Source organism: Ictidomys tridecemlineatus, chromosome 12, assembly GCF_052094955.1.
Source record: "Ictidomys tridecemlineatus isolate mIctTri1 chromosome 12, mIctTri1.hap1, whole genome shotgun sequence".
Taxonomy (NCBI): Eukaryota; Metazoa; Chordata; class Mammalia; order Rodentia; family Sciuridae; genus Ictidomys; species Ictidomys tridecemlineatus.
The window spans coordinates 96,450,295-96,471,241 of NC_135488.1; the positions used below are offsets into that span (position 1 = coordinate 96,450,295).

At 36.7% G+C, this 20,947-nt stretch overlaps 1 protein-coding gene across 3 annotated transcripts in view; it reads right to left on the reverse strand.

Annotated features, from left to right (window-relative positions):
* Yipf4 (Yip1 domain family member 4) overlaps positions 1-18,209 on the reverse strand; it is a 34,116-nt gene extending 15,907 nt beyond the window's left edge. For 2 of the 3 annotated variants that reach the window (XM_040271558.2, XM_078029419.1), the window contains exons 1-4: positions 17,864-18,209; positions 4,870-5,023; positions 2,890-3,061; positions 1,135-1,212 (exon numbers count right to left, since the gene is read on the reverse strand). In XM_040271558.2, coding sequence (XP_040127492.1) covers positions 1,135-1,212; positions 2,890-3,061; positions 4,870-5,023; positions 17,864-17,942 — 483 coding nt within the window. In that variant the 5' untranslated portion in view covers positions 17,943-18,209. The remainder of the gene's footprint in view (positions 1-1,134; positions 1,213-2,889; positions 3,062-4,869; positions 5,024-17,863) is intronic. The other variant, XM_005322465.5, reaches the window with a different exon arrangement.
* Positions 18,210-20,947: the final 2,738 nt, after the last annotated feature.

Sequence of the window (20,947 nt, forward strand, 5' to 3'; positions counted from 1 at the left end):
GATAAAATTTGAGATTCCTTACTGCAACTTTAAAGAAACTGAGTAGTTATGTTTTGGTGCAGTATCAGAGAAGAATACCCACAATTATCTGAAAAAGCTATTAAAACATTTTTTCCCAATTTTAAAATTTAATTTTCTTTTGTAGTTATAGATGAACAGCATGCCTTTATTTTATTTGTTTATTTTTATGTGGTGCTAATAATCAAACCCAGTGGGCTCACAAGTATTAGGCAAGCACTCTGCCACTGGGCTATGGCCAGCCCACTTTTCCAATTATTTATCTGTATGAATTCTTATTTTCTCTACATACTTTAATCAAAACAATGTAATATTACAGATTGAATATAGAAAGCAGATCTTAAAATTCAGCTTCCATTAAGCCAAACTTTGAAGCTACTTGCAAAAATCTAAAGCAATGCTACTCTTCTCACTGTTTTGTTTAGGAAAAAGATAGTTAATTTTCTTCAAAATGTATTGTTTATAGTTGGTTTATTATTAGCTTGAAATAAAACAAATATCTTAAATTATTTTTATAATTTTATAATTATAAAATTATAATTTTATAATTTTTAAAAAATTATTTTAATTTCTAACATGGAAAATATATATTTTTTTATTGGTTGTTCAAAACCTTACAAAGCTCTTGACATATCATATTTCAAACATTAGTTTCAAGTGAGTTATGAACTCCCATTTTTTAATTATAAAATTATAATTTTATAATTTTTAAAAAATTATTTTTTAAAAAATTATTTTAATTTCTAACATGGGAATATTGATAAATATAACACATATAAAGAAATCTCTGTGGCAACCTGCGAACTAACTTACAAACAAACTTGAAAACTGCTGTAAGAAAATAAATTGTATTCTTCCCCAAAAAACTACATATTATTTGATCAGTGATATGGCAACTTCCCATTTCTCTTCATTCATTGTAACATTTACTGAGTATGCTTATTCTTATTACATATTTATCCAAGTAGTAGAATAAGAAAGACATTTCAGATATTGAAAAACTTAAACGAACTAATATAACTTAAAAGTAATTATAATGAGTATAATGGTATCTGCAGTATCAAAAATAAAGCTTACCATAAAAAACAAAGGGTACTTTCAAAATTAACAACTTACTTCTCCACCAAGAACTCTGGCCAGCAAGAAAATTGTCAGTGAACCAAATATCCAAATGGTTATAATCCATGAGACCACCTCAAGGGGGAAAAATTCACATAATTAATATCTTTGTACCACATAAAACTGCTAACTTTTCAGGAATTCAGTTCTCTACTATATTAAAGATAGTTTGTCATACCCAATTTCAGGTCATAGATAGGTTGTGTGAGCTTTCAGGTATCTTTCCAGAACTTAGAAAGAATGCAATGTGAAATATAATTATATAACCAAATTGAAAATTTAGCAATTATCAATTGCCTAAGAAAACTTCAACATTTTAAGACATATGATAAAATATAATAAAGAAAACAAGAAGTATTCACTCCTAACTTCATGGTTTATGGTATTCTGCAAGGAAAATTCATTTTAAAATACGTTGCCAATCTTCTCTAGAAATTCTTAAGACTTCGATTAATTACATATTTACCCAAGTAGAACAAGGAAGACATTTTAGACACTTTTAACTGCTCAGATTTAATTTAATGATACATGTATACATTTAAAGCTCTGTCTTCAAGGAGGTCTGGAAGTAACACCCTAGTAGTGACAAAAACTCATTGATTACTTAGTTTCTAAATACTCTGTAATTAAAGAAACTAAGATTCCTTAGAGAAATGGTGCTTCTAGGTCAGGAGCAGAGAAAACAATGTAACATTACAGATTGAATATAGAAAGCAGATCTTAAAATTCAGCTTCCATTAAGCCAAACATTGAAGCTACTTGCAGAAATACATAATATTAGCCTGGAACACTTTGTGGAATCACAGGAAAGGAAGTGCTCAAAAAGGGCAACAGGAAGGAGTTTCCAAAGGCTAAAACTGAAACAATTTATGCAATAAAGTAAATGATACTGGATTATATACTAGAGAAAAAATAAATACCCATGAGTTCATACTGACATAAATAACTGAATAATTATATAATAGAAAAGAGGGAGAGCTGTTCCTTAGAAAATTCCCAGTATTAAGGTGGAAGGAATGAAGGAAATAAAGAATTCACTAGTCAGTAAATACTACAGCAATAATTGCTGCATGTAAGATCCATCAATGTCCTTTGAGACATATTGTGGCCTCCAGACCTCCAGATGATAAAAGAACACATTTGTGTTGTTTAAAGTAACTAAGTTTGTGGCAATTTGCTACAGCAGCAAGAAATCAATTCAATGTCAATCCACTATGGTTGAGTTACTTTTTACTTCTCTAAAGCCTTACTACTGGGAATGAGAGTGATATATTTATATTGTACTCAAAACATAAAGACATTGAAGACAAAGTGATTAAAATACCAGTAATAATGAAAAAAAATACTGATGGAATCCTTGTCATTATTTAATTCACTTAAAAAAACAGAAAAATGTAAATAAAAGATACAAAAATGATTGTGTATCACATTTTAAACTTTTCATGCCACAGGGAAATAAGAAAAGATATGGGCAGTCTTTCTGGCCAATTCTGGTCAACTGGGAGCAGTCCCAAACATTTACTCCAATGAGTCATACAAATATTAATACTTTCTGTGTGAATGATGATGTGGAAAAATTTAGAAAGCATTAATCTAAGATACACTTATTTAATTATAGAACAACTTTAGGAATGCACAGTGAGAAATATTGGGCAAAGGTAAAGCATTACTCAAACATAATAATTCAGTTAATATTTGTCTATATTTAAGTTTTGAAATTTTTGAATTTATTACAAAATAAGATGTACTTACCCTAAACTGTCCATATAATGATATCATGGAAAAGAAAAGAACAACAGCCAGAGGACCCCAAAAGTCAGGATTGTCTCTCACCACTTGTCTGTTAAAACCAAGTGATGGCATTGGCATCAAAACACATCGAATTTTGTAGTAAATATCCTTTAGATCGATATCCAATTCTTCCCTATAGTTTCAAAATAAAAATTCACAAAAGACACACAGTTTTGAATACTAAGTTGCAAAAGAATATAAAAGTTTAAATATGACAGTATTATACCCAAAGGTCAACAACACATTTGCATTTGAAGTACTATATTTCACTGATTGATTCTAATGTGAAATATCCAAATTAATTTTAAATGTTTCAACATTTCATCATTTCTACAGCTGCGATATAATTCACAATTGCTGCTATCTGGTAATTGTTGTTAGCCTGGAATGAAACTAAGTGCTTCCATTTATCTGTCTTACTTTAGTCAGTCTCCTAGAGGAGTTTAAGACAACTTTTAATTTTTCTGCTTAAGATTTTTGGGATCATACTGATAATTCAAACTATAAATCTAACAGGAGGACCAGTGTGGAGTTTGTTATTAGAGGAAATTTTGTCTTCCAGCATTCCACTCAGTGTCAAACTGAAGCAAATTTCCTTGGTGTCACTTTCTGTGTTACAGGTTATTTTTCACTCACCTTTACAACAAGACAACTTTTCTGGGTGGTACTGGGGATTGAACCAAGGACCTCACATATGCTAGGCAACTGCTCCACTGCTAATCTATGTTCTTGGCCCAGAAACAGTCCTTTGATGTCCCAGTTTTGTACTGTCTTGAGCACTGTATTTTTCATTAATGTGAAAAGTAACTTCATTTTATAATCCATAGCATCTTATATTTGATGTTGTGTAACATATTAAAAATAGGATGTTTAGTTCTTAATCTATCAATAATTAATACAGAGAATAATTTAGTAATGCCTCAATTTTACGAAGGTATAAGAACTTCTTTCCAAAATTATTACTTCCTTCACTTTTCCCCCCAGATGACAATCACAAAATTTCAAGAAAAGTGAAGAAAAGTGAAGAGTTTCTAGAGTTCTCCCAGTGGCAACTTTAGAATTTCTATATGAGAGATTTTGGATTTTTTTTTTTTTTGAAATTTAATTTGTTTTAAACCTGAATTTCAACAGAAATTATTTTTTTTGAGAGAGAGAGAGAGAGAGAGAGAGAAGAGAAAGAATTTTAATATTTATTTTTTAGTTCTCGGCGGACACAACATCTTTCTTTGTATGTGGTGCTGAGGGTCGAACCCGGGCCACACACATGCCAGGCGAGCGCGCTACCGCTTGAGCCACATCCTCAGCCCCAACAAAATGATTTTTAAAAATCACTATATTTATTTACTTATTTTATGTGGTGCTAAGGATTGAACCTAGTGCCTCACAAGTGCTAGGCAAGTACTCTACCATTGAAACACCAGCCCAAGAATTCTATTTTTTGAGACTGCAATTGAGTTAGTGTGGTAAGCATAGAGTACATTTGTGTACATGCATTTGTGCATACATGTGATGCAGGATTATTATTCTTTTTTTTTTTTTAAAGAGAGAGTGAGAGAGGAGAGAGAGAGAGAGAGAGAGAGAGAGGGAGGGAGAGAGAGAGAGAGAGAGAGAGAGAATTTTTAATATTTATTTTTTAGTTCTCGGTGGACACAACATCTTTGTATGTGGTGCTGAGGATCGAACCCGGGCCGCACGCATGCCAGGTGAGCGCGCTACCGCTTGAGCCACATCCCCAGCCCCAGGATTATTATTCTTTTAATTTTTTTACATTCAATAGATTAATTATTGTTTGTATTTTTAAAATTTCTACTATAATTGCAAACTCTTATTGCTTTTGATCAAAAAGAGTTAGATTTTCCATCGTGTTTGAATAACATGAAAAAATGTAAACATTCCACAGACTAGCTCTTAAAATCAAAAATACATATTGCTTTTACATACAAGAGTGGCTTGTTATCTTCAGGATCATCATCTTCAACTTCCAAAAGCCAGCCATACCCTCTTTGCCTCAGAAATGTAGTAGCTGTAGATTCTTTGATAAAATCTCCACCGAGGTTTAATTTGACATCTGGGGATGCTATGGAACCACTGAGATCTTAGGAGAAAAGAGGACAAATTATAAACCAAGGCAAAATATGTGAATCTTTTTTTGTTGGGCAGGGGATGGAACCAGGAATTGAACTCAGAGGCACTCGTTCACTGACTCACATCCAGGTTATTTTATTTATACTACTTTGCTGATGGTTTTAGTTGTTTTACTATTTAATATTGTTGGTACATGCTTTCCTTTTTCTTTTCTGGTACTAGGGAATTGAACCCAGTGATGCTTTACCATTGAGTTACATCCCCACCCCTTTTTATTTTGAGACAAGTTCTCACTAATTGTTTTTTGAGTCTCACTAAATTGCTAATGCTGGCTTCAGAGTTACAATCGTCCTCCCTTAGCCTCCCAAGTCATTGGAATTATAGGTATGCATCACTGTGCCTGGCTGTTGATGCAATTCCATATTGTAAGTAATATTAAAGTCAACTAAATTAAATCTCCTAAGACTATATAGAAAGATTAAATCTCATTTTAGCATAAACTAGTTAATAGAAATTTGATTGCTGTCTGATTTCTTTTCCAGTTTGAAAAATTATACATTCATAAGAATTTGCCAAGACAATACAAAGAGGTCATCTGTACCCTTCATCAATTTACCCTAATGGTACCATCTCATGGAACTATCAAATTACCCTAATTTTTTTTTTTTTTTTTGGGTACTGAGGTTGAACCCAGGGTACTCAACCACTGAGCCACATCCCCAACCCTTTTTTTATATTTTGTTTAGAGACAGGGTCTCACTGATTTGTAAGTGCCTCACTAAATTGCTGAGGCTGGTTTTGAAATCCAAATCTCCTGCCTCAGCCTCCCTAAACACTGGAATTATAGGCATGCACCACCCCGCACGGCTCAAATTACCCTAATTTGATAGAACATTGACATTGGTACCATCCAAAGATCTTATTCAGTTTTTGCCAGTTTTTATATGCACTCATTATGTGTATGTGTAGTTTTGTGCAATTTTATCATATTTGTATATTTATGTACTACTTTGTTTTAAAACTTATAAAAAACAGAAATTGATTACTTTTTTTAAAAAAGTAAACCTGGCGGGCTGGGGATGTGGCTCAAGCGGTAACGCGCTTGCCTCGCCTGTGCAGGGCGCTGGGTTCGATCCTCAGCACCACATAAAAATAAAGATGTTGTGTCCACCAAAAACTGAAAAATAAATATTAAAAAAATTTTCTCTCTTAAAAAAAAGAATATTAAAAAAAGTAAACCTGGCATAACTACTCCCTCCACAAGGAAAGGCTTACTAGATAATTTTGTTTTCAAATAGGAAAAAAAGCTGTTCTTGGATTTATTATGTATATCATATTTCACACTTAGCATATCATGGAGAACATATTGATAACAATTGATATCCTTTCTGGGGAGGAACTTCAAACAAAGAGTATGAAGTAAATGGCTACATAACAGATCAACAGAAAATTACTGTTTGCTTAAGAGTATTGATAATAACTATTGAATTAGCATGTCTACAAGTTACTGATTACACTAACACACTGTGAGCTGTAGACATTATCATTCTTAAATAGGGGTAATGAGGCACAGTTGAGCTCAAAATGCAATGTACTGAGGAGTCCTCTTCTCTAGATTTATACAGCCAATTGTCAACATTTCCTTGTAGCTACCTCAAAGTCATATAAAATTCAATGTTCATAAAATGAGATCTCTCAAATCTTTTTCCACTTTAATTTAGCGAATGGTAATACTACTACTGTCTATCCAGCATTGTAAGCTAGAAGCTTGAGTATCCTTGATAATTTCCCTTTTTTTTGCATACTCCCAATGTAGACTATGTTTTACCTCTAAATATTTTTTGAAATGGTCCACTCTTCTCCATTTCCACTACCAGCAACAACCTAGTACAAATTGTTAACTCCTTCGTGCATTATAACGGTATAGGCCTGTTCTCTCTCCCTAGTCAATCTTGTTTCCTTCCTATCCAATCTTTTTTGTGGTACTTTAAGAATTGAAACTAGGGTTTTGCACATGCTAGGCAAATGCTCAACCACTATCCTACATCCCCAACCCTTTTCTTTTTCTGTCCTTGAGACAGGGCCTTGCTGAGTTGCCCAGATGGGCCTTGAACTTGTAATCCTTCTGCCTCAACCTTCTAATTCACTCAGATTACAGATGTATGCCACCACACCCAGGCCAATCCACTCTTTACTATACTATACTAGGAAGTCTGTTTTTGAAGTGGAATTTTCATTCTTCTATTTAAAATCTTTCAGTAGCCTTCCACTGCTTTTCTGAATCAATCATCTACTTTTCAAGACCCATTTTCTGTTCCCTTTCCCACTCAGGTCCTATGCTGTATCACACTAGGACTCAATCCTTCAAATGATCATGGATCCCTTTTGCCTTAGGGATTTTGGAACAGGCAATTTCTTCTAATCTCAGATAATTAAACTGTCACTCATTCCTCGGTTCTCAGATATACATGATTAAGGAATCTGTCCTTGGTCTACAGGGGTTCTTTTCAGTTCCCCCTACTTTTCCTTTATAGCATTATCACTGTTTATAATTACATATTTATGTGATTATTTCATTAATGTGTACAAACTTCATGAAAGGAGAGACCATACAGAGATTTATGTTATCTTGTTTCTCTCTCTCTCTCTCTATATATATATATCAAATATTTACAATAGTGCCTGGCCCAAAGCAGGCAACAAATAACTATGTATGCTGGTTGAATAAATTATTATTATTTTTAAAAATTTTAGTTGTAGATGAACACAATAGTTTTATTTTATTTATTTTATGTGGGGCTGAGGTTCAAACCCAGTACCTCACATGTGCTAAGCAAGTACTCTACCACCAAGCTAAACCCCAGCCCCAAATAAATTGCTAAAATATTATTGATTCACTTTAGTTATACATGACAGTAGAGTCCATTATGGCACAATTATATAAGCAGGAATATATCTTTTAAAAAATTTTTTAGAGAATTTTAATATTTATTTTTTTTTAGTTTTCGGCGGACACAACATCTTTGTTTGTATTTGGTGCTGAGGATCTAACCTGGGCTGCACACATGGCAGGCGAGCGCGCTACCACTTGAGCCACATCCCCAGCCCAGGAATATATCTTATTCTAATTATGACCCCAGTTTTGTGGATGTACACAATGATTTGAATGAATCAATTAATGGAAGCATAAACAGCTCCAAAGAGCTAAAATCAAGAAATGACATTAAAGGCTTTTAATGAAGCCAACAAATAAAATTAGAGTTGTATTTTGGAAACATCCTCTTAGTTACGCTATGGAGCACTGATTTAAGAGGGGAGAGAATGGTCAGGAAGCTAGAGAAAAGTCTACAAATGATAAGATGGAAGACTTGAAGTAAGGCAATATTAGTAGAGAGAGAAAAATAGATGAATTAGTTATTCTGGAGCTGTTCTGTAATCATTTTATGACCAATGAAATATAAGAAAGTGAGGGAAAGAAGCTAAGTGTGGTGGTGCACACCTGTAATCCCAGTAACTCAGGAGACTGAGGCAAGTTCAAGGCCAGCCTCAGCAACTTTGTGAGGCCCAGCAGCTTAGTGAGCCCCTGTCTCTAAATAAATAAATAAATAAATAAATAAATAAAAGGGCTAGGGACATGGCTCAATGGTTAAACACCCCTGGGTTCAATCCCTGGTACAAAAAAAAAAAAGACTAAAGACAAATTCCTGGCCTTTGGCAAGAGGACCTACCATCACAAACGTTAAGTTGTTTCTACTTTAGTACCTTCCTCATTTTTTAAATTTATTTTTTAGCTGTAGTTGGACACAATACCTTTATTTCACTTATTTATTTTTATGTGGTGCTGAGGTTAGAACCCAGGATCTTGCATGTGCAAGGTGAGCGCTCTACCACTGAGCCACAACCCCAGCCTGCCTTTCTCATTTTTAACATCGATGAATCAACCTATCAACACCTTGAGAGTATTACAAAACAGTGAGATACTTGGAGGAGTTTAAAATCTAGTTGATAGTATATCCAAATAATAAAATATTATTCAGCCACAGAAGTAGGTTACTCATTCATGCTGCAACATAGATGAATCTTTTTTTTAGATGTTGATGGACCTTTATTTTATTTTGTTTATTTATTTATATGTCATGCTGAGAATCGAACCAGGTACCTCACACATGCTAGGCAAGCGCTCTACCACTGAGCCACAACCCCAGCCCAACATAGATGAATCTTAAAAACATTAACTAAACAAAATAAGACAGACACAAACGGCCATATATTATATTATTTCATTTATATGAAATTTCTAGAGCAGAACCACAAAGACAGAAGGTAGATTAGTAGATATCAGGTACTGGGAGGAAGGAGAAATAGGAAGTTACAAATAGGGTAATGAAAATTTTCTAGAATTAGGGCTGGGGTTGTAGCTCAGTGGTAGAGCGCTTGCCTAGCATATGTGAGGCGCTGGGTTCAATTTTCAGTACCACATAAATAAATAAAGGTCTACCAATAACTAAAAAAAATATTTTAAAAAACATTCTAGAATTAGATAATGATGATAGTTATACAACTCTGTAAATAACTAATAGCCATAGATTTGCATGCTTTATTTTTATTTTTTATAACATAATATTTTTATTTATTTTTAATGTGTTGCTGAGGATCAAATTCAGTGCCTTGTGCATGCTAGGCAAGTTATCTACCACTGAGCCATAATCCCAGCCCTGTGTGCTTTATTTTTATTTATTTTTTGGTATCAGGGATTGAACCCAGGGGTGCTTAACCACTAAGCCACATCCCCAGCCCTTTTTATTTCTAATTTAGAGACAGGGTCTCACTAAATTGCTCAAGGCTTCGCTAAGTGCTGAAGCTGGCTTTGAATCTGTGATCCTTCTGTCTCAGCCTTCTAAAATGCTAGGATTACAGGAGTGTGCCACCAAGGCCTGTGGAATTGTATGTTTTAAAAGGGTAAAATTTATAGTATGTGATTTATATCTCAATAAAAATCTAAATGAGCCAAGCACAGTGGTGTGCACTTGTAATCCCAGCTATTTGGAAGGCCGAGGTAGACAGATTGCATGTTTCAGTTCAGTGGGGGTGATTTCTTTCTTTTTTTTTTTTTTTAAGAGAGGGGGGGGATTTTTTTAGTTTTCGATGGACACAACATCTTTGTTTGTATGTAGTACTGAGGATCGAACCCGGGCCGCACCCATGCCAGGCGAGCACGCTACCGCTTGAGCCACATCCTCAGCCCAGTTGGGGTGACTTCTCAAAAAAAAAAAAAAAAAAAAATAGAAAAGGGCTTGGATGTAGATCAGTAGCTCTGGGTTCAGTCCCCAGTACAAAAAAAAAAAAAAAAAAAAAAAAGAACCCTAACTGGGATATCATACAAAACACTTCTAGCACTGTAAAGCAAGTACATCCTTTTGTCACTATACGACAATGAGTACTATTGACTGATGACTGATGATAGGTGCCATGAGAGTAAAAAGGTCTACACAGGTGATCAGGAAGGTACGTAGAGGTAGAAACCTGAATTTGTCCATAAGGAATGGCTGGAGAGGCAAAAAAGAATGAGAAGTCATTACATGAAAAAGATATGGCAGGGACAAAGGCGTGGAAAACTAATGTCTGTAAAGTTTTTTATCCAAAAGTTGTGGGAGAAAGGAACAAAAAATTTTTTTTTTTTAAAGATAGAGTGAGAGAGGAGAGAGAGAGAGAGAGAGAGAGAGAGAGAGAGAGAGAGAGAGAGAGAGAGAGAGAGAGAATTTTTAATATTTATTTTTTAGTTCTCGGCAGACACAACATCTTTGTTGGTATGTGGTGCTGAGGATCGAACCCGGGCCGCACGCATGCCAGGCGAGTGCGCTACCGCTTGAGCCACATCCCCAGCCCGGAACAAAATTTTTAAGCATGTGTTAGACAAAAACAAAACAAAATAAAACTTGCGTGGTTTTTTTGTTTTTTTGGTGGTGCTAGGGATTGAATCCAGGGCCTCGTGCATATAAGGCAAGCACTCTACCAACTCAGCTATATCCCCAGCCCAAACCTTTTATTTTATAGGCTAAATGTTTCTTTATGCATATTCTGTGGAATCTGTATCTCATGAGATATTCCCCATAAATGACTTATGATGTTCACTAAGTTGGGAAAACTCTGCATACAACTCTGAGGGTTTCATAATCAATAATGGCATATTAAAGGCTCTAAGAACTGAGGACACTGTTTAACTGTTTGACATGTTATTTACCAAATTTATGTTATTACAGAACCATTTCCACTCTGGGAAATATTGCAAAGATACTTCTGTAGATGATATGATAGGAAGCAAGTGATAATCTAGCAGAGTGTAGAGACCATTAAATGTTGAGAAAACGGGAAATAATTGAGACAGTTTAGCTGTAAAAATAAGAAACTGGTGAAGTAGATTTAATTAAAGGATTTGTTAATCAGAAAAGGATCTGTGAGTAATGGGAGAGATGAAGAAATAGGAAACAAAAAATGTTAAAAGAGAAAAATACAGAAAAGAAAGATCCCAAAAGAGGTAAGGAAAGATGGGAATCAACACTTTAGTAGAGGTTTACTCTAGGCTTGTGTTTTTCGTTTTGTGGTTCTAGAGGTTGAATCTAGGTCCTTCCACATTCTAGACAAGCATTCTACCTCTGAGCTACAACCCCAGCCCAAGATTTATCCTATGAAAGGAAGAAAAATTTCCTTTTTGAGAAAAGATGCATGTTTCAGTTCAGATACAAAGATATTTAGCTAAGTACAGTGGCACACACCTAGTAAAAAATAAAAAGGGCCGAGGATGTGGCTCAGGGATAAGTGTCCCTGAGTTTAATCCTTAGTGACCCCCACCCAAAATAAATAGAATATCTTTGTTTCTGTTCACATTCTCTCCAACTCTTTGTTGAATTTCTGCTGAATTAGTATTGTCTTCAGTGTGTAGCACAGCACTTAATCAAAAAGTATCACAGCAGCTGGAGTTGTAGCTCAGTGGTAGAGCGCTTGCCTAGCATGTGTCAGGCACTGGGTTCGATTTGTAGCACTGCATATAAATAAATACAAAAATAAAGGTCCACCAACAACTAAAAAAAAGTATCACATAGTCATTTATTCTTTCAATATTTACTGAGTTTGTATGCCCTAGGCTCGTGTTAGGCAGTGGGTAAAGCACAGCATCTAACCCCAAGGATACCCTCATTTACTACAGTTGTGTCTTCTTCACTTTTTTTTTGCCAGGGGTGGGGGGGCAGTACTAAGGATTGAATCCAGGGGTACTCTATCACTGAACTACAACCCTAGCACCACAACTATCTTCCTTTTTTTTAAAACTTTGAAACAGGGTCTCCCTAAGTTGCCCATGTTGGCCTTGGATTTGAAATCCTCCTGCATTAGTCTTCCAAGTTGCTGGGATTACAGGCATGTGTCACCATGCCTGGCCCTTAAATAGTCCTTACGTGAATGCTCTTCCACCATTTTTTAATCCAAAGAACTCCCATTTATCTATCAAAATATGCCTCATCTGTCTCTGCAAACCTTCTTGACCATTTGAGCATTTCATGCAGTTGACACTTTCTCTTTCATATACTTTTTTTTTTCTCTTGGTATCAGGGATTTAACCCAGGACATTTTAACCACTGAGTGACATCCCCAGTCACCCCGCCCTTTTGTTTTAAATTTTAAGACAGGGTCTCATTAAGTTGATTACAGCCTTGCTCAGTTGCGAAGGCTGGCCTTGAACTTGAAATCCTGTCTCCGTTTCCCAAGCTGCTGGGATTACAGGAATGCACCACCATGCTTGGCTGGTATCATACTTTTTATAGTGTATATTTTATACAGTGAAATTTTTATATATCTTCTTAGACCATTTCTCTCTGGCAGGAAATTCCTTATACATAGTCCCTTGCACATGGAGGTCCTTCCTCCACCCTGTAAAAAACATTAATTGTCCTCTTAAGTTTGTCAAAATAACACCTCCATTAAGTTTTTCCTGATCATCTACTCAGAAATAATTTCCTCCTCTTTGGATCTTTTATGATATCCAAAACCAATGTTTTTCAAGTGCAATGTGTTTATGATTCACCAAGGAACCTTGTTAAAATATAAATTATGGGGCTGGGATTGTGGCTCAGTGGTAGAGCACTCGCCTAGCACAGGTGGGGCCAGGTTCGATCCTCAGCATCACATAAAAATAAAAGGTATTGTGTTGTGTCCATCTACACCTAAAAAATAAATATTAAAAAATATATATATATAAATTATGATTAAGGGAGATTCTTTGGTATCAGGTAATACCAAAGCTGATCTGCAGACATAATCCAGACAGAGTTACTTCTCTGGTAAAAAGTGAAGGCAAAAGATTGCCTTAAGGACTTCTACATATACTTCACACACACACATACATACATACACACATACACACACACACACACACACACTCACAAAGTAATACTGTCACATTCTTGCTTTTATATACATGCATTTCTTTTTTCTTGGTACTGGGCACTAAACCCAGTACCCAGGGGCACTCAACCACTGACCACATCCCCAGCCCCTTTTTTATTTTTCATTTTGAGACAAGGTCTCACTAAGTTCCGCAGGGCTTCACTAAGTTGCTGAAGTTGGCCTTGAACTTTCGATCCTCTTGCCTCAGCCTCCCTGGTTGCTGGGATTATAGGCTTGTGCCATCATGCTAGGCTACACATGCTTTCATTGTTGCTGTTGGATGTATTTTTATAACACAGACTTAAATATTCAGTATGGATTTCCCTATTTATTCATTCAGTTATTGACTCATTCACAAACAACTCATGTTCTAGAATCAAGTGTGATGGTACATGCCTATAATCTCATCTACTTAAGAGGCTGACACAAGGATTACAAGTATGAGACTAACCTTAAAGACTTAGGAAAACACTATCCAGAAAAAAAAAAAAAGGCAGGAATGTAGTTCAGTGTAGAGTGCCCCTGGGTTCAATTCCTAGCATCTTTCTCTCTCTCTCTCAACACACACACACACACACCCAAAAGCTTGCTTATAAGTGTGCTTTTCATTTTATAGGGGACAAAATGGAAGCTTATATATACTCAACACTAACTTATCCATTATCATATATAGCTAACCTAAGCGTTGAAATTTTTGCGGAAGTCTCTAGTTATAAACCTACTACAATTTTAGTTATATCACCTAAGTTTTTAAAAATATTTTTATTAATTGTTGATGGACCTTTATTTTATTTGCTTATTTACATGTGGTGCTGAGAATTGAACCCAGTGCCTCACACATGCTAGGCAAGAGCTCTACCACTGAGCCTCAATCCCAGCCCCATATAACCTAAATTTTATATTTCTTTTAATGACATATAAAGAAAAGCAAAAATAATTTATTAATTAAACAATACTTTTGTGACATTTTTTGGTTCTATGGTAGGTGCTAGTATATAGAAAAATTAGGAAAATTCATATTTCTAAGGATTGTTAAGTAAGATTTTTATTTAAAGAGAGAGTGAGAGAGAGAAAATTTTTTAATTTTTTTTTTTTTTTAGTTTTCAGTGGACACAACATCTTTGTTTGTATGTGGTGTTGAGGATCGAACCCGGGCCGCGTGCATGCCAGGCAAGTGCGCTACCACTTGAGCCACATCCCCAGTTGCGTTAAGTAAGATTTTACCAAGGAAGGAACATTAGAGTTTAGTCTTAAATTTTGGGACAAAAAGGATAAAGGCATTTAAAGTATGAAGACCAGGATATATATACATATGGAAAGAAAATACCAAAGCAAGTTTTAGAATAAAGGCTGAATGTGGACAAATAGTAAGGACGGGTATCATTAAGAATAAGACATTTTTAGCTAGGTATGGTACTCAAGAAACTAAGGTGGACAGATCACTGGATCCCAGATTTCAAGTCTGGGCAAACATAGTGAGACTCCATCTCAAAAATTAAAAAAAAAAAAAAAAAGGAAAGACTTGGACACAATCTGGAAGGAAAGGTATACATTGAAATCATCTATAAGTTGAAAACATTTATGATTACAGAATAGCATAGAAAAGGGAAAAGTAGAATTTACATGACATATGTAGGAACCAGAGAAAACCCTTGGAATTGGGAGAGTAAAATGTTTACATTTGAAAACAATAAAAAAATTAGTCTTAGGATACTTAACACTAAGTAGAAGCATCATTACTGACATATGTTGAGTATGTAACTTTGCCAGATATAGTACTAATTGCTCTATATCTGTACAATTTTTGAGCTCTTGGGTACTATTATTCCCAATTTGCTTATGAGGAAATAGGTTAAGTAACTTGGTCAAAATTGCATAGATATGGTAAAGCCAGGATGCAAATTTAGGACTCTTCTAGACTTCAGACACACTATTATTCAATCTATAAACATATAAGAGGCTCATGTTTTATTGGAAAGAAGACTAGCTTTTAATTCCACAGCCATCATGTAGAAGTTACTAAACCTGGGTTTCAGTTTCTTTACAAAATACAGAAATCAAAAGCTCATCAGGATTCTTACATAAATCAAGAGTAGGATGCTTAAAGTATTCTGTAAATTTAAACTGTACAATGTCCAGGTCTCTTAAATTATGAATTTTTTTTTAAAGAGAGAGTGAGAGAGAATTTTAATATTTATTTTTTAGTTTTCGGCGGACACAACATCTTTGTTTGTATGTGGTGCTGAGGCTCGAACCTGGGCCGCACGAAAGCCAGGCGAGCGCGCTACCGCTTGAGCCACATCTCCAGCCCTTAAATTATGAATTCAATGAGTAGCCTAGATATGTTATTCTGTCAGGTTTCTTGGATGTATTTAAGAAAGACGGTTCCTGGGCTGGGGATGTGGCTCAAGTGGTAGCGCACTCGCCTGGCATGTGTGCGGCCTGGGTTCAATCCTCAGCACCACATACAAACAAAGATGTTGTGTCCGCCGAAAACTAATATATACATATGGAAAGAAAATACCAAAGCAAGTTTTAGAATAAAGGCTGAATGTGGACAAATAGTAAGGACGGGTATCATTAAGAATAAGACATTTTTAGCTAGGTATGGTACTCAAGAAACTAAGGTGGACAGATTCTCTCTCTTGGGCTGGGGATGTGGCTCAAGCGGTAGCACGCTCGCCTGGCATGCGTGCAGCCCGGGTTCCATCCTCAGCACCACATACAAACAAAGATGTTGTGTCCACCGATAACTGAAAAATAAATATTAAAAATTCTCTCTCTCTTTCTCTTCCTCTCTCTCTCTCACTCTCTCTTTAAAAAAAATTCTCTTTCTCCCTCTCTTCTCTCACTCTCTCTTAAAAAAAAAGTCTCAGAAATCTGGAGAAATGTATATGTGTATATCTGATGTCACATAATACTGGGTCCCCAGTGTTTTAAAAAAAAAAAAAAGACGGTTCCTTGGGGAAAGAGGGACATGAAAAAAATCTATACGCGCACACACACACACACACACACACACACACACACACACACACACAGATAGATGAGTCTGAACAAACACCAGGTTCTAATAATCAATATATATTTTTTTAAATCTGGGAAATTAAAATAGATATTCCTCCATAAGCAACCATGCTATCAAAATGTAGATGAAACAGATTTAAATAATTTGGGTTGTTCCATTTTAATTTAAAAGGAATGTATCAGCTGTACTCCCTATGATAGATAAAAATTTATTTTACTTTTAGTTGGGCACGGTGACACACGCCTGTCATCCCAGCAGCTTGGAAGGCTGAGGCAAAAGGATGGAAAGTTCAAAGTCAACCTCAGCAACTTGGTGAGGTCCTAAGCAATTTAAGATCCTGTCTCTAAATAAAATATGAAAAAAGGAGGGTGCTGGGGATGTGGATCGGTGGTTAAGTGCCCCTGGGTTCCAACAAACAATCAAAAATTTTATTTTTAAAATCATAACTGTTATTATTTTTTAAGGCAATGCAAAACAGGGGAACAAAACAAACAAAAAAGAAAACAAGCTATATTCACTGAGAAATCAGATTTCTAAAGAAAACTTAGGATCTTCTCTAGATTGAAATTTCTGTAGCTAAACTAATTTATTTTTTCCTATCAGGTAGTAAGTGTGGTCAATGAAAAATACACGACTTATAAAAGTAACATTTGAAAATGGCTAGCAGAGGAAGATTCACGTTACAAGGAAATGAGTTCGAAACTGAGAAAAAAGGAAAACATTTTCCTGTGCTGTAAAAAGTGCTTTCTCCAACACTACAAGAAAATCTGCAAAGGCTATTGGGGAAATCTAGTTGGATTATACGAAGTTTCAAGTGTACATGGGTACACTTCTCTGAATACCAAGGTCCAACACTATAAAATGGGAGGAAAACTGGGACCCCAAGCACGGTATCAAATTCTAAAAACCACGAACTCCTTAACTCCTTAAGGGAAATTTGGATTGACAGTGCCAAATCGAATCCCAGCAAAAAGGTTCCCTGTTGATGAACAACAGAACACAGATCAACTTTCTTCTCATTCTTTCGATATTTCCCTCGACCGATCTAACCGTCCCTTTTCTGGGTAACAGAGTAATTTCACAAATAAAACCCTTGGGCTCCGTGGGTCTGCCCGAGGTGAATAAGCCGCCCCCAAACCCTGCCACCAAACAGTGTGGGTAAAGCCAGGGTGACTGAGCGACTTGACTTTTTTGAGACGGGTCTCCGAATCCAGATTCGGCCACTCGGGGCCTCTCCGAAGGCCTGGACCTCAGGAGGGCTGGGTTCACCAGCAGTCCGCTTCCTGTCCGTCCCCGCCCGGCCACAACCGCCTGCGCAGAGAGAGACCCCACCGCGCCGGCCCGCGCCTCCCGGGGACTCGCCCTAACAGGGCGCAGCCTCACCTTCCGCGTCAGCTGAGGAGACAAAAGTGAAGTCCCCGTTAGTGGGGGCATACGCCGGGGGCGGGCCCGGCGGCTGCATCTCGCCGCCCCTCCGAGCCCGCTGCGGTGGAGGAGGCTGCAGCTGGGCCCAGGTCCCAAGGCCGCCGCGACACGGACCCGCACGCTCGCGTTACGGTGCGGCCTGCGAGCTGAGGGGGGCAGGCTGGGACACAGACCCAAGGCGAGCGCAGAGGGCCGCCGGGCTGTCCCGAGACTGCCCCACCAAAGTCCTCTCAGTGGCGACCGCCCAAGCACCACGACGCCGGCGCCCTGACAGGACCATAACAGTGACAGGGCCGCGTGGATTGGCTCTTTGTAAAGTGCTCTCCTATTGGCTCCCGGAGAAAGCTTCTGATTGGGTCTTCCTGTTGTTGATTCCGGAAGCTTACTCAGGGCCCGGAAGTCCACTCTCTGTTGGCTGTTTTTGTAACCTTTAGGTCCAATCTTTTCCAGATTTCTTTGAGTATGTGGTTAAAGCATTTTAGAATAGGCAGGTTTCTAGAGTTCAGCCCCTGGTTTTCGATCAGGATTCAGTAGAGTAATGGACAGTTATGTCCATTATCATGTTTTTGTTAGGTACTGGGGATTGAATCCAGCAGGTTTAAACACTGAGCCATATTCCCAGCTTTTTTTTTTTTTTTTTTTTTTTTTAACTTTGAGGCATGGTCTTATTAAGTTGCTTAGGACCTCTCTAAATTGCTGAGGCTGGCTTTGAATTCACGATCTTCCTGCCTCAGCCTCCCAGGCTGCTGGGATTGCAGGCTTGCGCCACCGTGCTGTGCCAATTAAAGGGCTAAATGATATTTCGCGAATATGTTCTCACAAGAGGTAACAACTTAAAATATGAACAAAAATTTGCTGGCGAAGACGTGTGGGAGGTTGGCAGCCTGGATCACAGCATTCCAGAGACAATTTACTGAACTCGGGCAAATGGAAGTCATTCTATTCTTCAGAATTTAGGTTTCATGGGAAAGAATGGCTGCAGATGAGATTTGATAGACAGGTATAAAGTAGATAATGAAATAACTTGTGTGCTAGATTTTTTTTCTGGAAATGATGGACCCATTACTAGATTTAGAGCACGAGAGTGATATAGTCAGATATACCTTTTAGAATTCTTAAAATATCCACACTGGGAGTATTTTGACTTGGAGAGCAGACTTGTATGAAGCCTTTTAGCCCTACTAAGTAATTCTTGGATTTGAGGTTTCAGATCTGGGAAGGAAAGAGAAAATTGATATGAGAGACTTTAAGTTTAAGAATCTAAAGGATTGGGCTTGGTGGCACGGGCCTGTGATCCCAGCTACTCAGGAAACTGAGGCAGCAGGATCTCAAGTTTGAGACGAGCCTCAGCAACTTAGTGAGATCTTGTATCATAATGAAAAATTACAAGGGCTAGGGAAGTAGCTCAGTGGTAAAGTGCCTCTGGGTTCAATCCCCAGTACAAAAATATTAATCATCATGTTATCATCATCATCTACAGGATTTTGTCATCAATTACAAGAGATTGCAAGTGAAAAACAGAATAAGAAGGAACTTAGGATAAATTCATGCTTTTTGGTTACGTGCTTATAAGTGTTAGTAAGTGTGGAAAAAGAAGAGGAGTTGGACTGATGACAGAGGAGAGTTATGAGCATCATAAGTATTTAATGATGACTTATTCTTCAGCTAATAAGGATCCAGTGCTGTGGGTAGAATTCTGAAGTGGAGATAGAGTGTGGTAGTCAACAGTGTATGGTTTTAATTACTTTAATGAGTGTGGATGAGATAACCCAGGTAAAGTATGCTGAGAAGCAATCCAAGAAGAATTGGCCAGAAAAGAAAATAGGATGAGTTGCAATTTAAAATAGGAAATCTGGAAAAGGAGGCCATCTTCCCCATCTTCCCATCTTTTCATTTTAATTTTTCTGTCTTTTCTTTTTATGGTAGTGTGGGTTGATCCCAAAGGTTTTTACCACTGAGCTACAGCCCCAACCCTTTTCATTTTTTAAAAATTAGTGTTCTTTTTTATATACCTTTATTTATTTATTGTTATGTGATGCTGAGGATTGAACCCAGTGCCTCACACATGCTAGGTAAGCGTGTACCATGAGCTACAACCCTAGACCTCTTTTCATTTTTAATTTTAAAACAGGATCTCACCAAATTTCGTAGGGTCTTGGTAAGTTGTTGAGGCTGGCCTTGAACTTTTGATCTTTGTGCCTGAGCCTCCCAAGTCAGTTATGTGTGCCACTATGCCTGGCCTACATGTCTTTTTGTAAACAGAGTGTCTTATTTTTTTCTAGTGTAACAACATTAGTCTTAAAAAAGAAATTAACCTCTTAAATTGACTATGAGTTGACACTCTTTTTTAAAGTCAGTTTCTTTTTTTTTTCTTTTTTTATTTGCAGGTGGATACAATACCTTTATTTCATTTTTACGTGGTGTTGAGGATCGAACTCAGTGCCTCATATGTGCTAGGCGAAGGCTCCACCAGACACTCTTTGTAGTCACTGGTACATTTACTTTTTCATATGATGTTGTCCTTTCTATTTGTTTTGCCTTTTAAATTTAATTTTGTTTTATTTTATTCTTTCTTTTCATTGGTTATTGTCTGCCATTTTATTTTTTCCTTTTGCTAGTTTAGAAATTATACCCTCTGTTTCTGTTTTCTTACCAACTACATTCAGTAAACTTTTTTTTTTAAAGAGAGAGTGAGACAGAGAGAGAATTTTTAATATTTATTTTTTAGTTATTGGAGGACACAATATCTTTGTATGTGGTGCTGAGGATTGAACCCGGGCCGCACGCATGCCAGGCGAGCGCGCTACCGCTTGAGCCACGTCCCCAGCCCTACATTCAGTAAACTTTTAACATGCGTATTTAACTTATCACAATCTAAAGTTAATAGTGTTATTACCCAGTCCTAGACAATACAAGAACTCTTGAACATTAACTTTGGCAAGTCCCCAGATGACTTACATTTTTTTCTCATATGTTTTAGTTCTGGGTCATGGTTCTTTCTTATCCCACTAAAAAAATGGCATTATATTTTGTAAAGTCAAC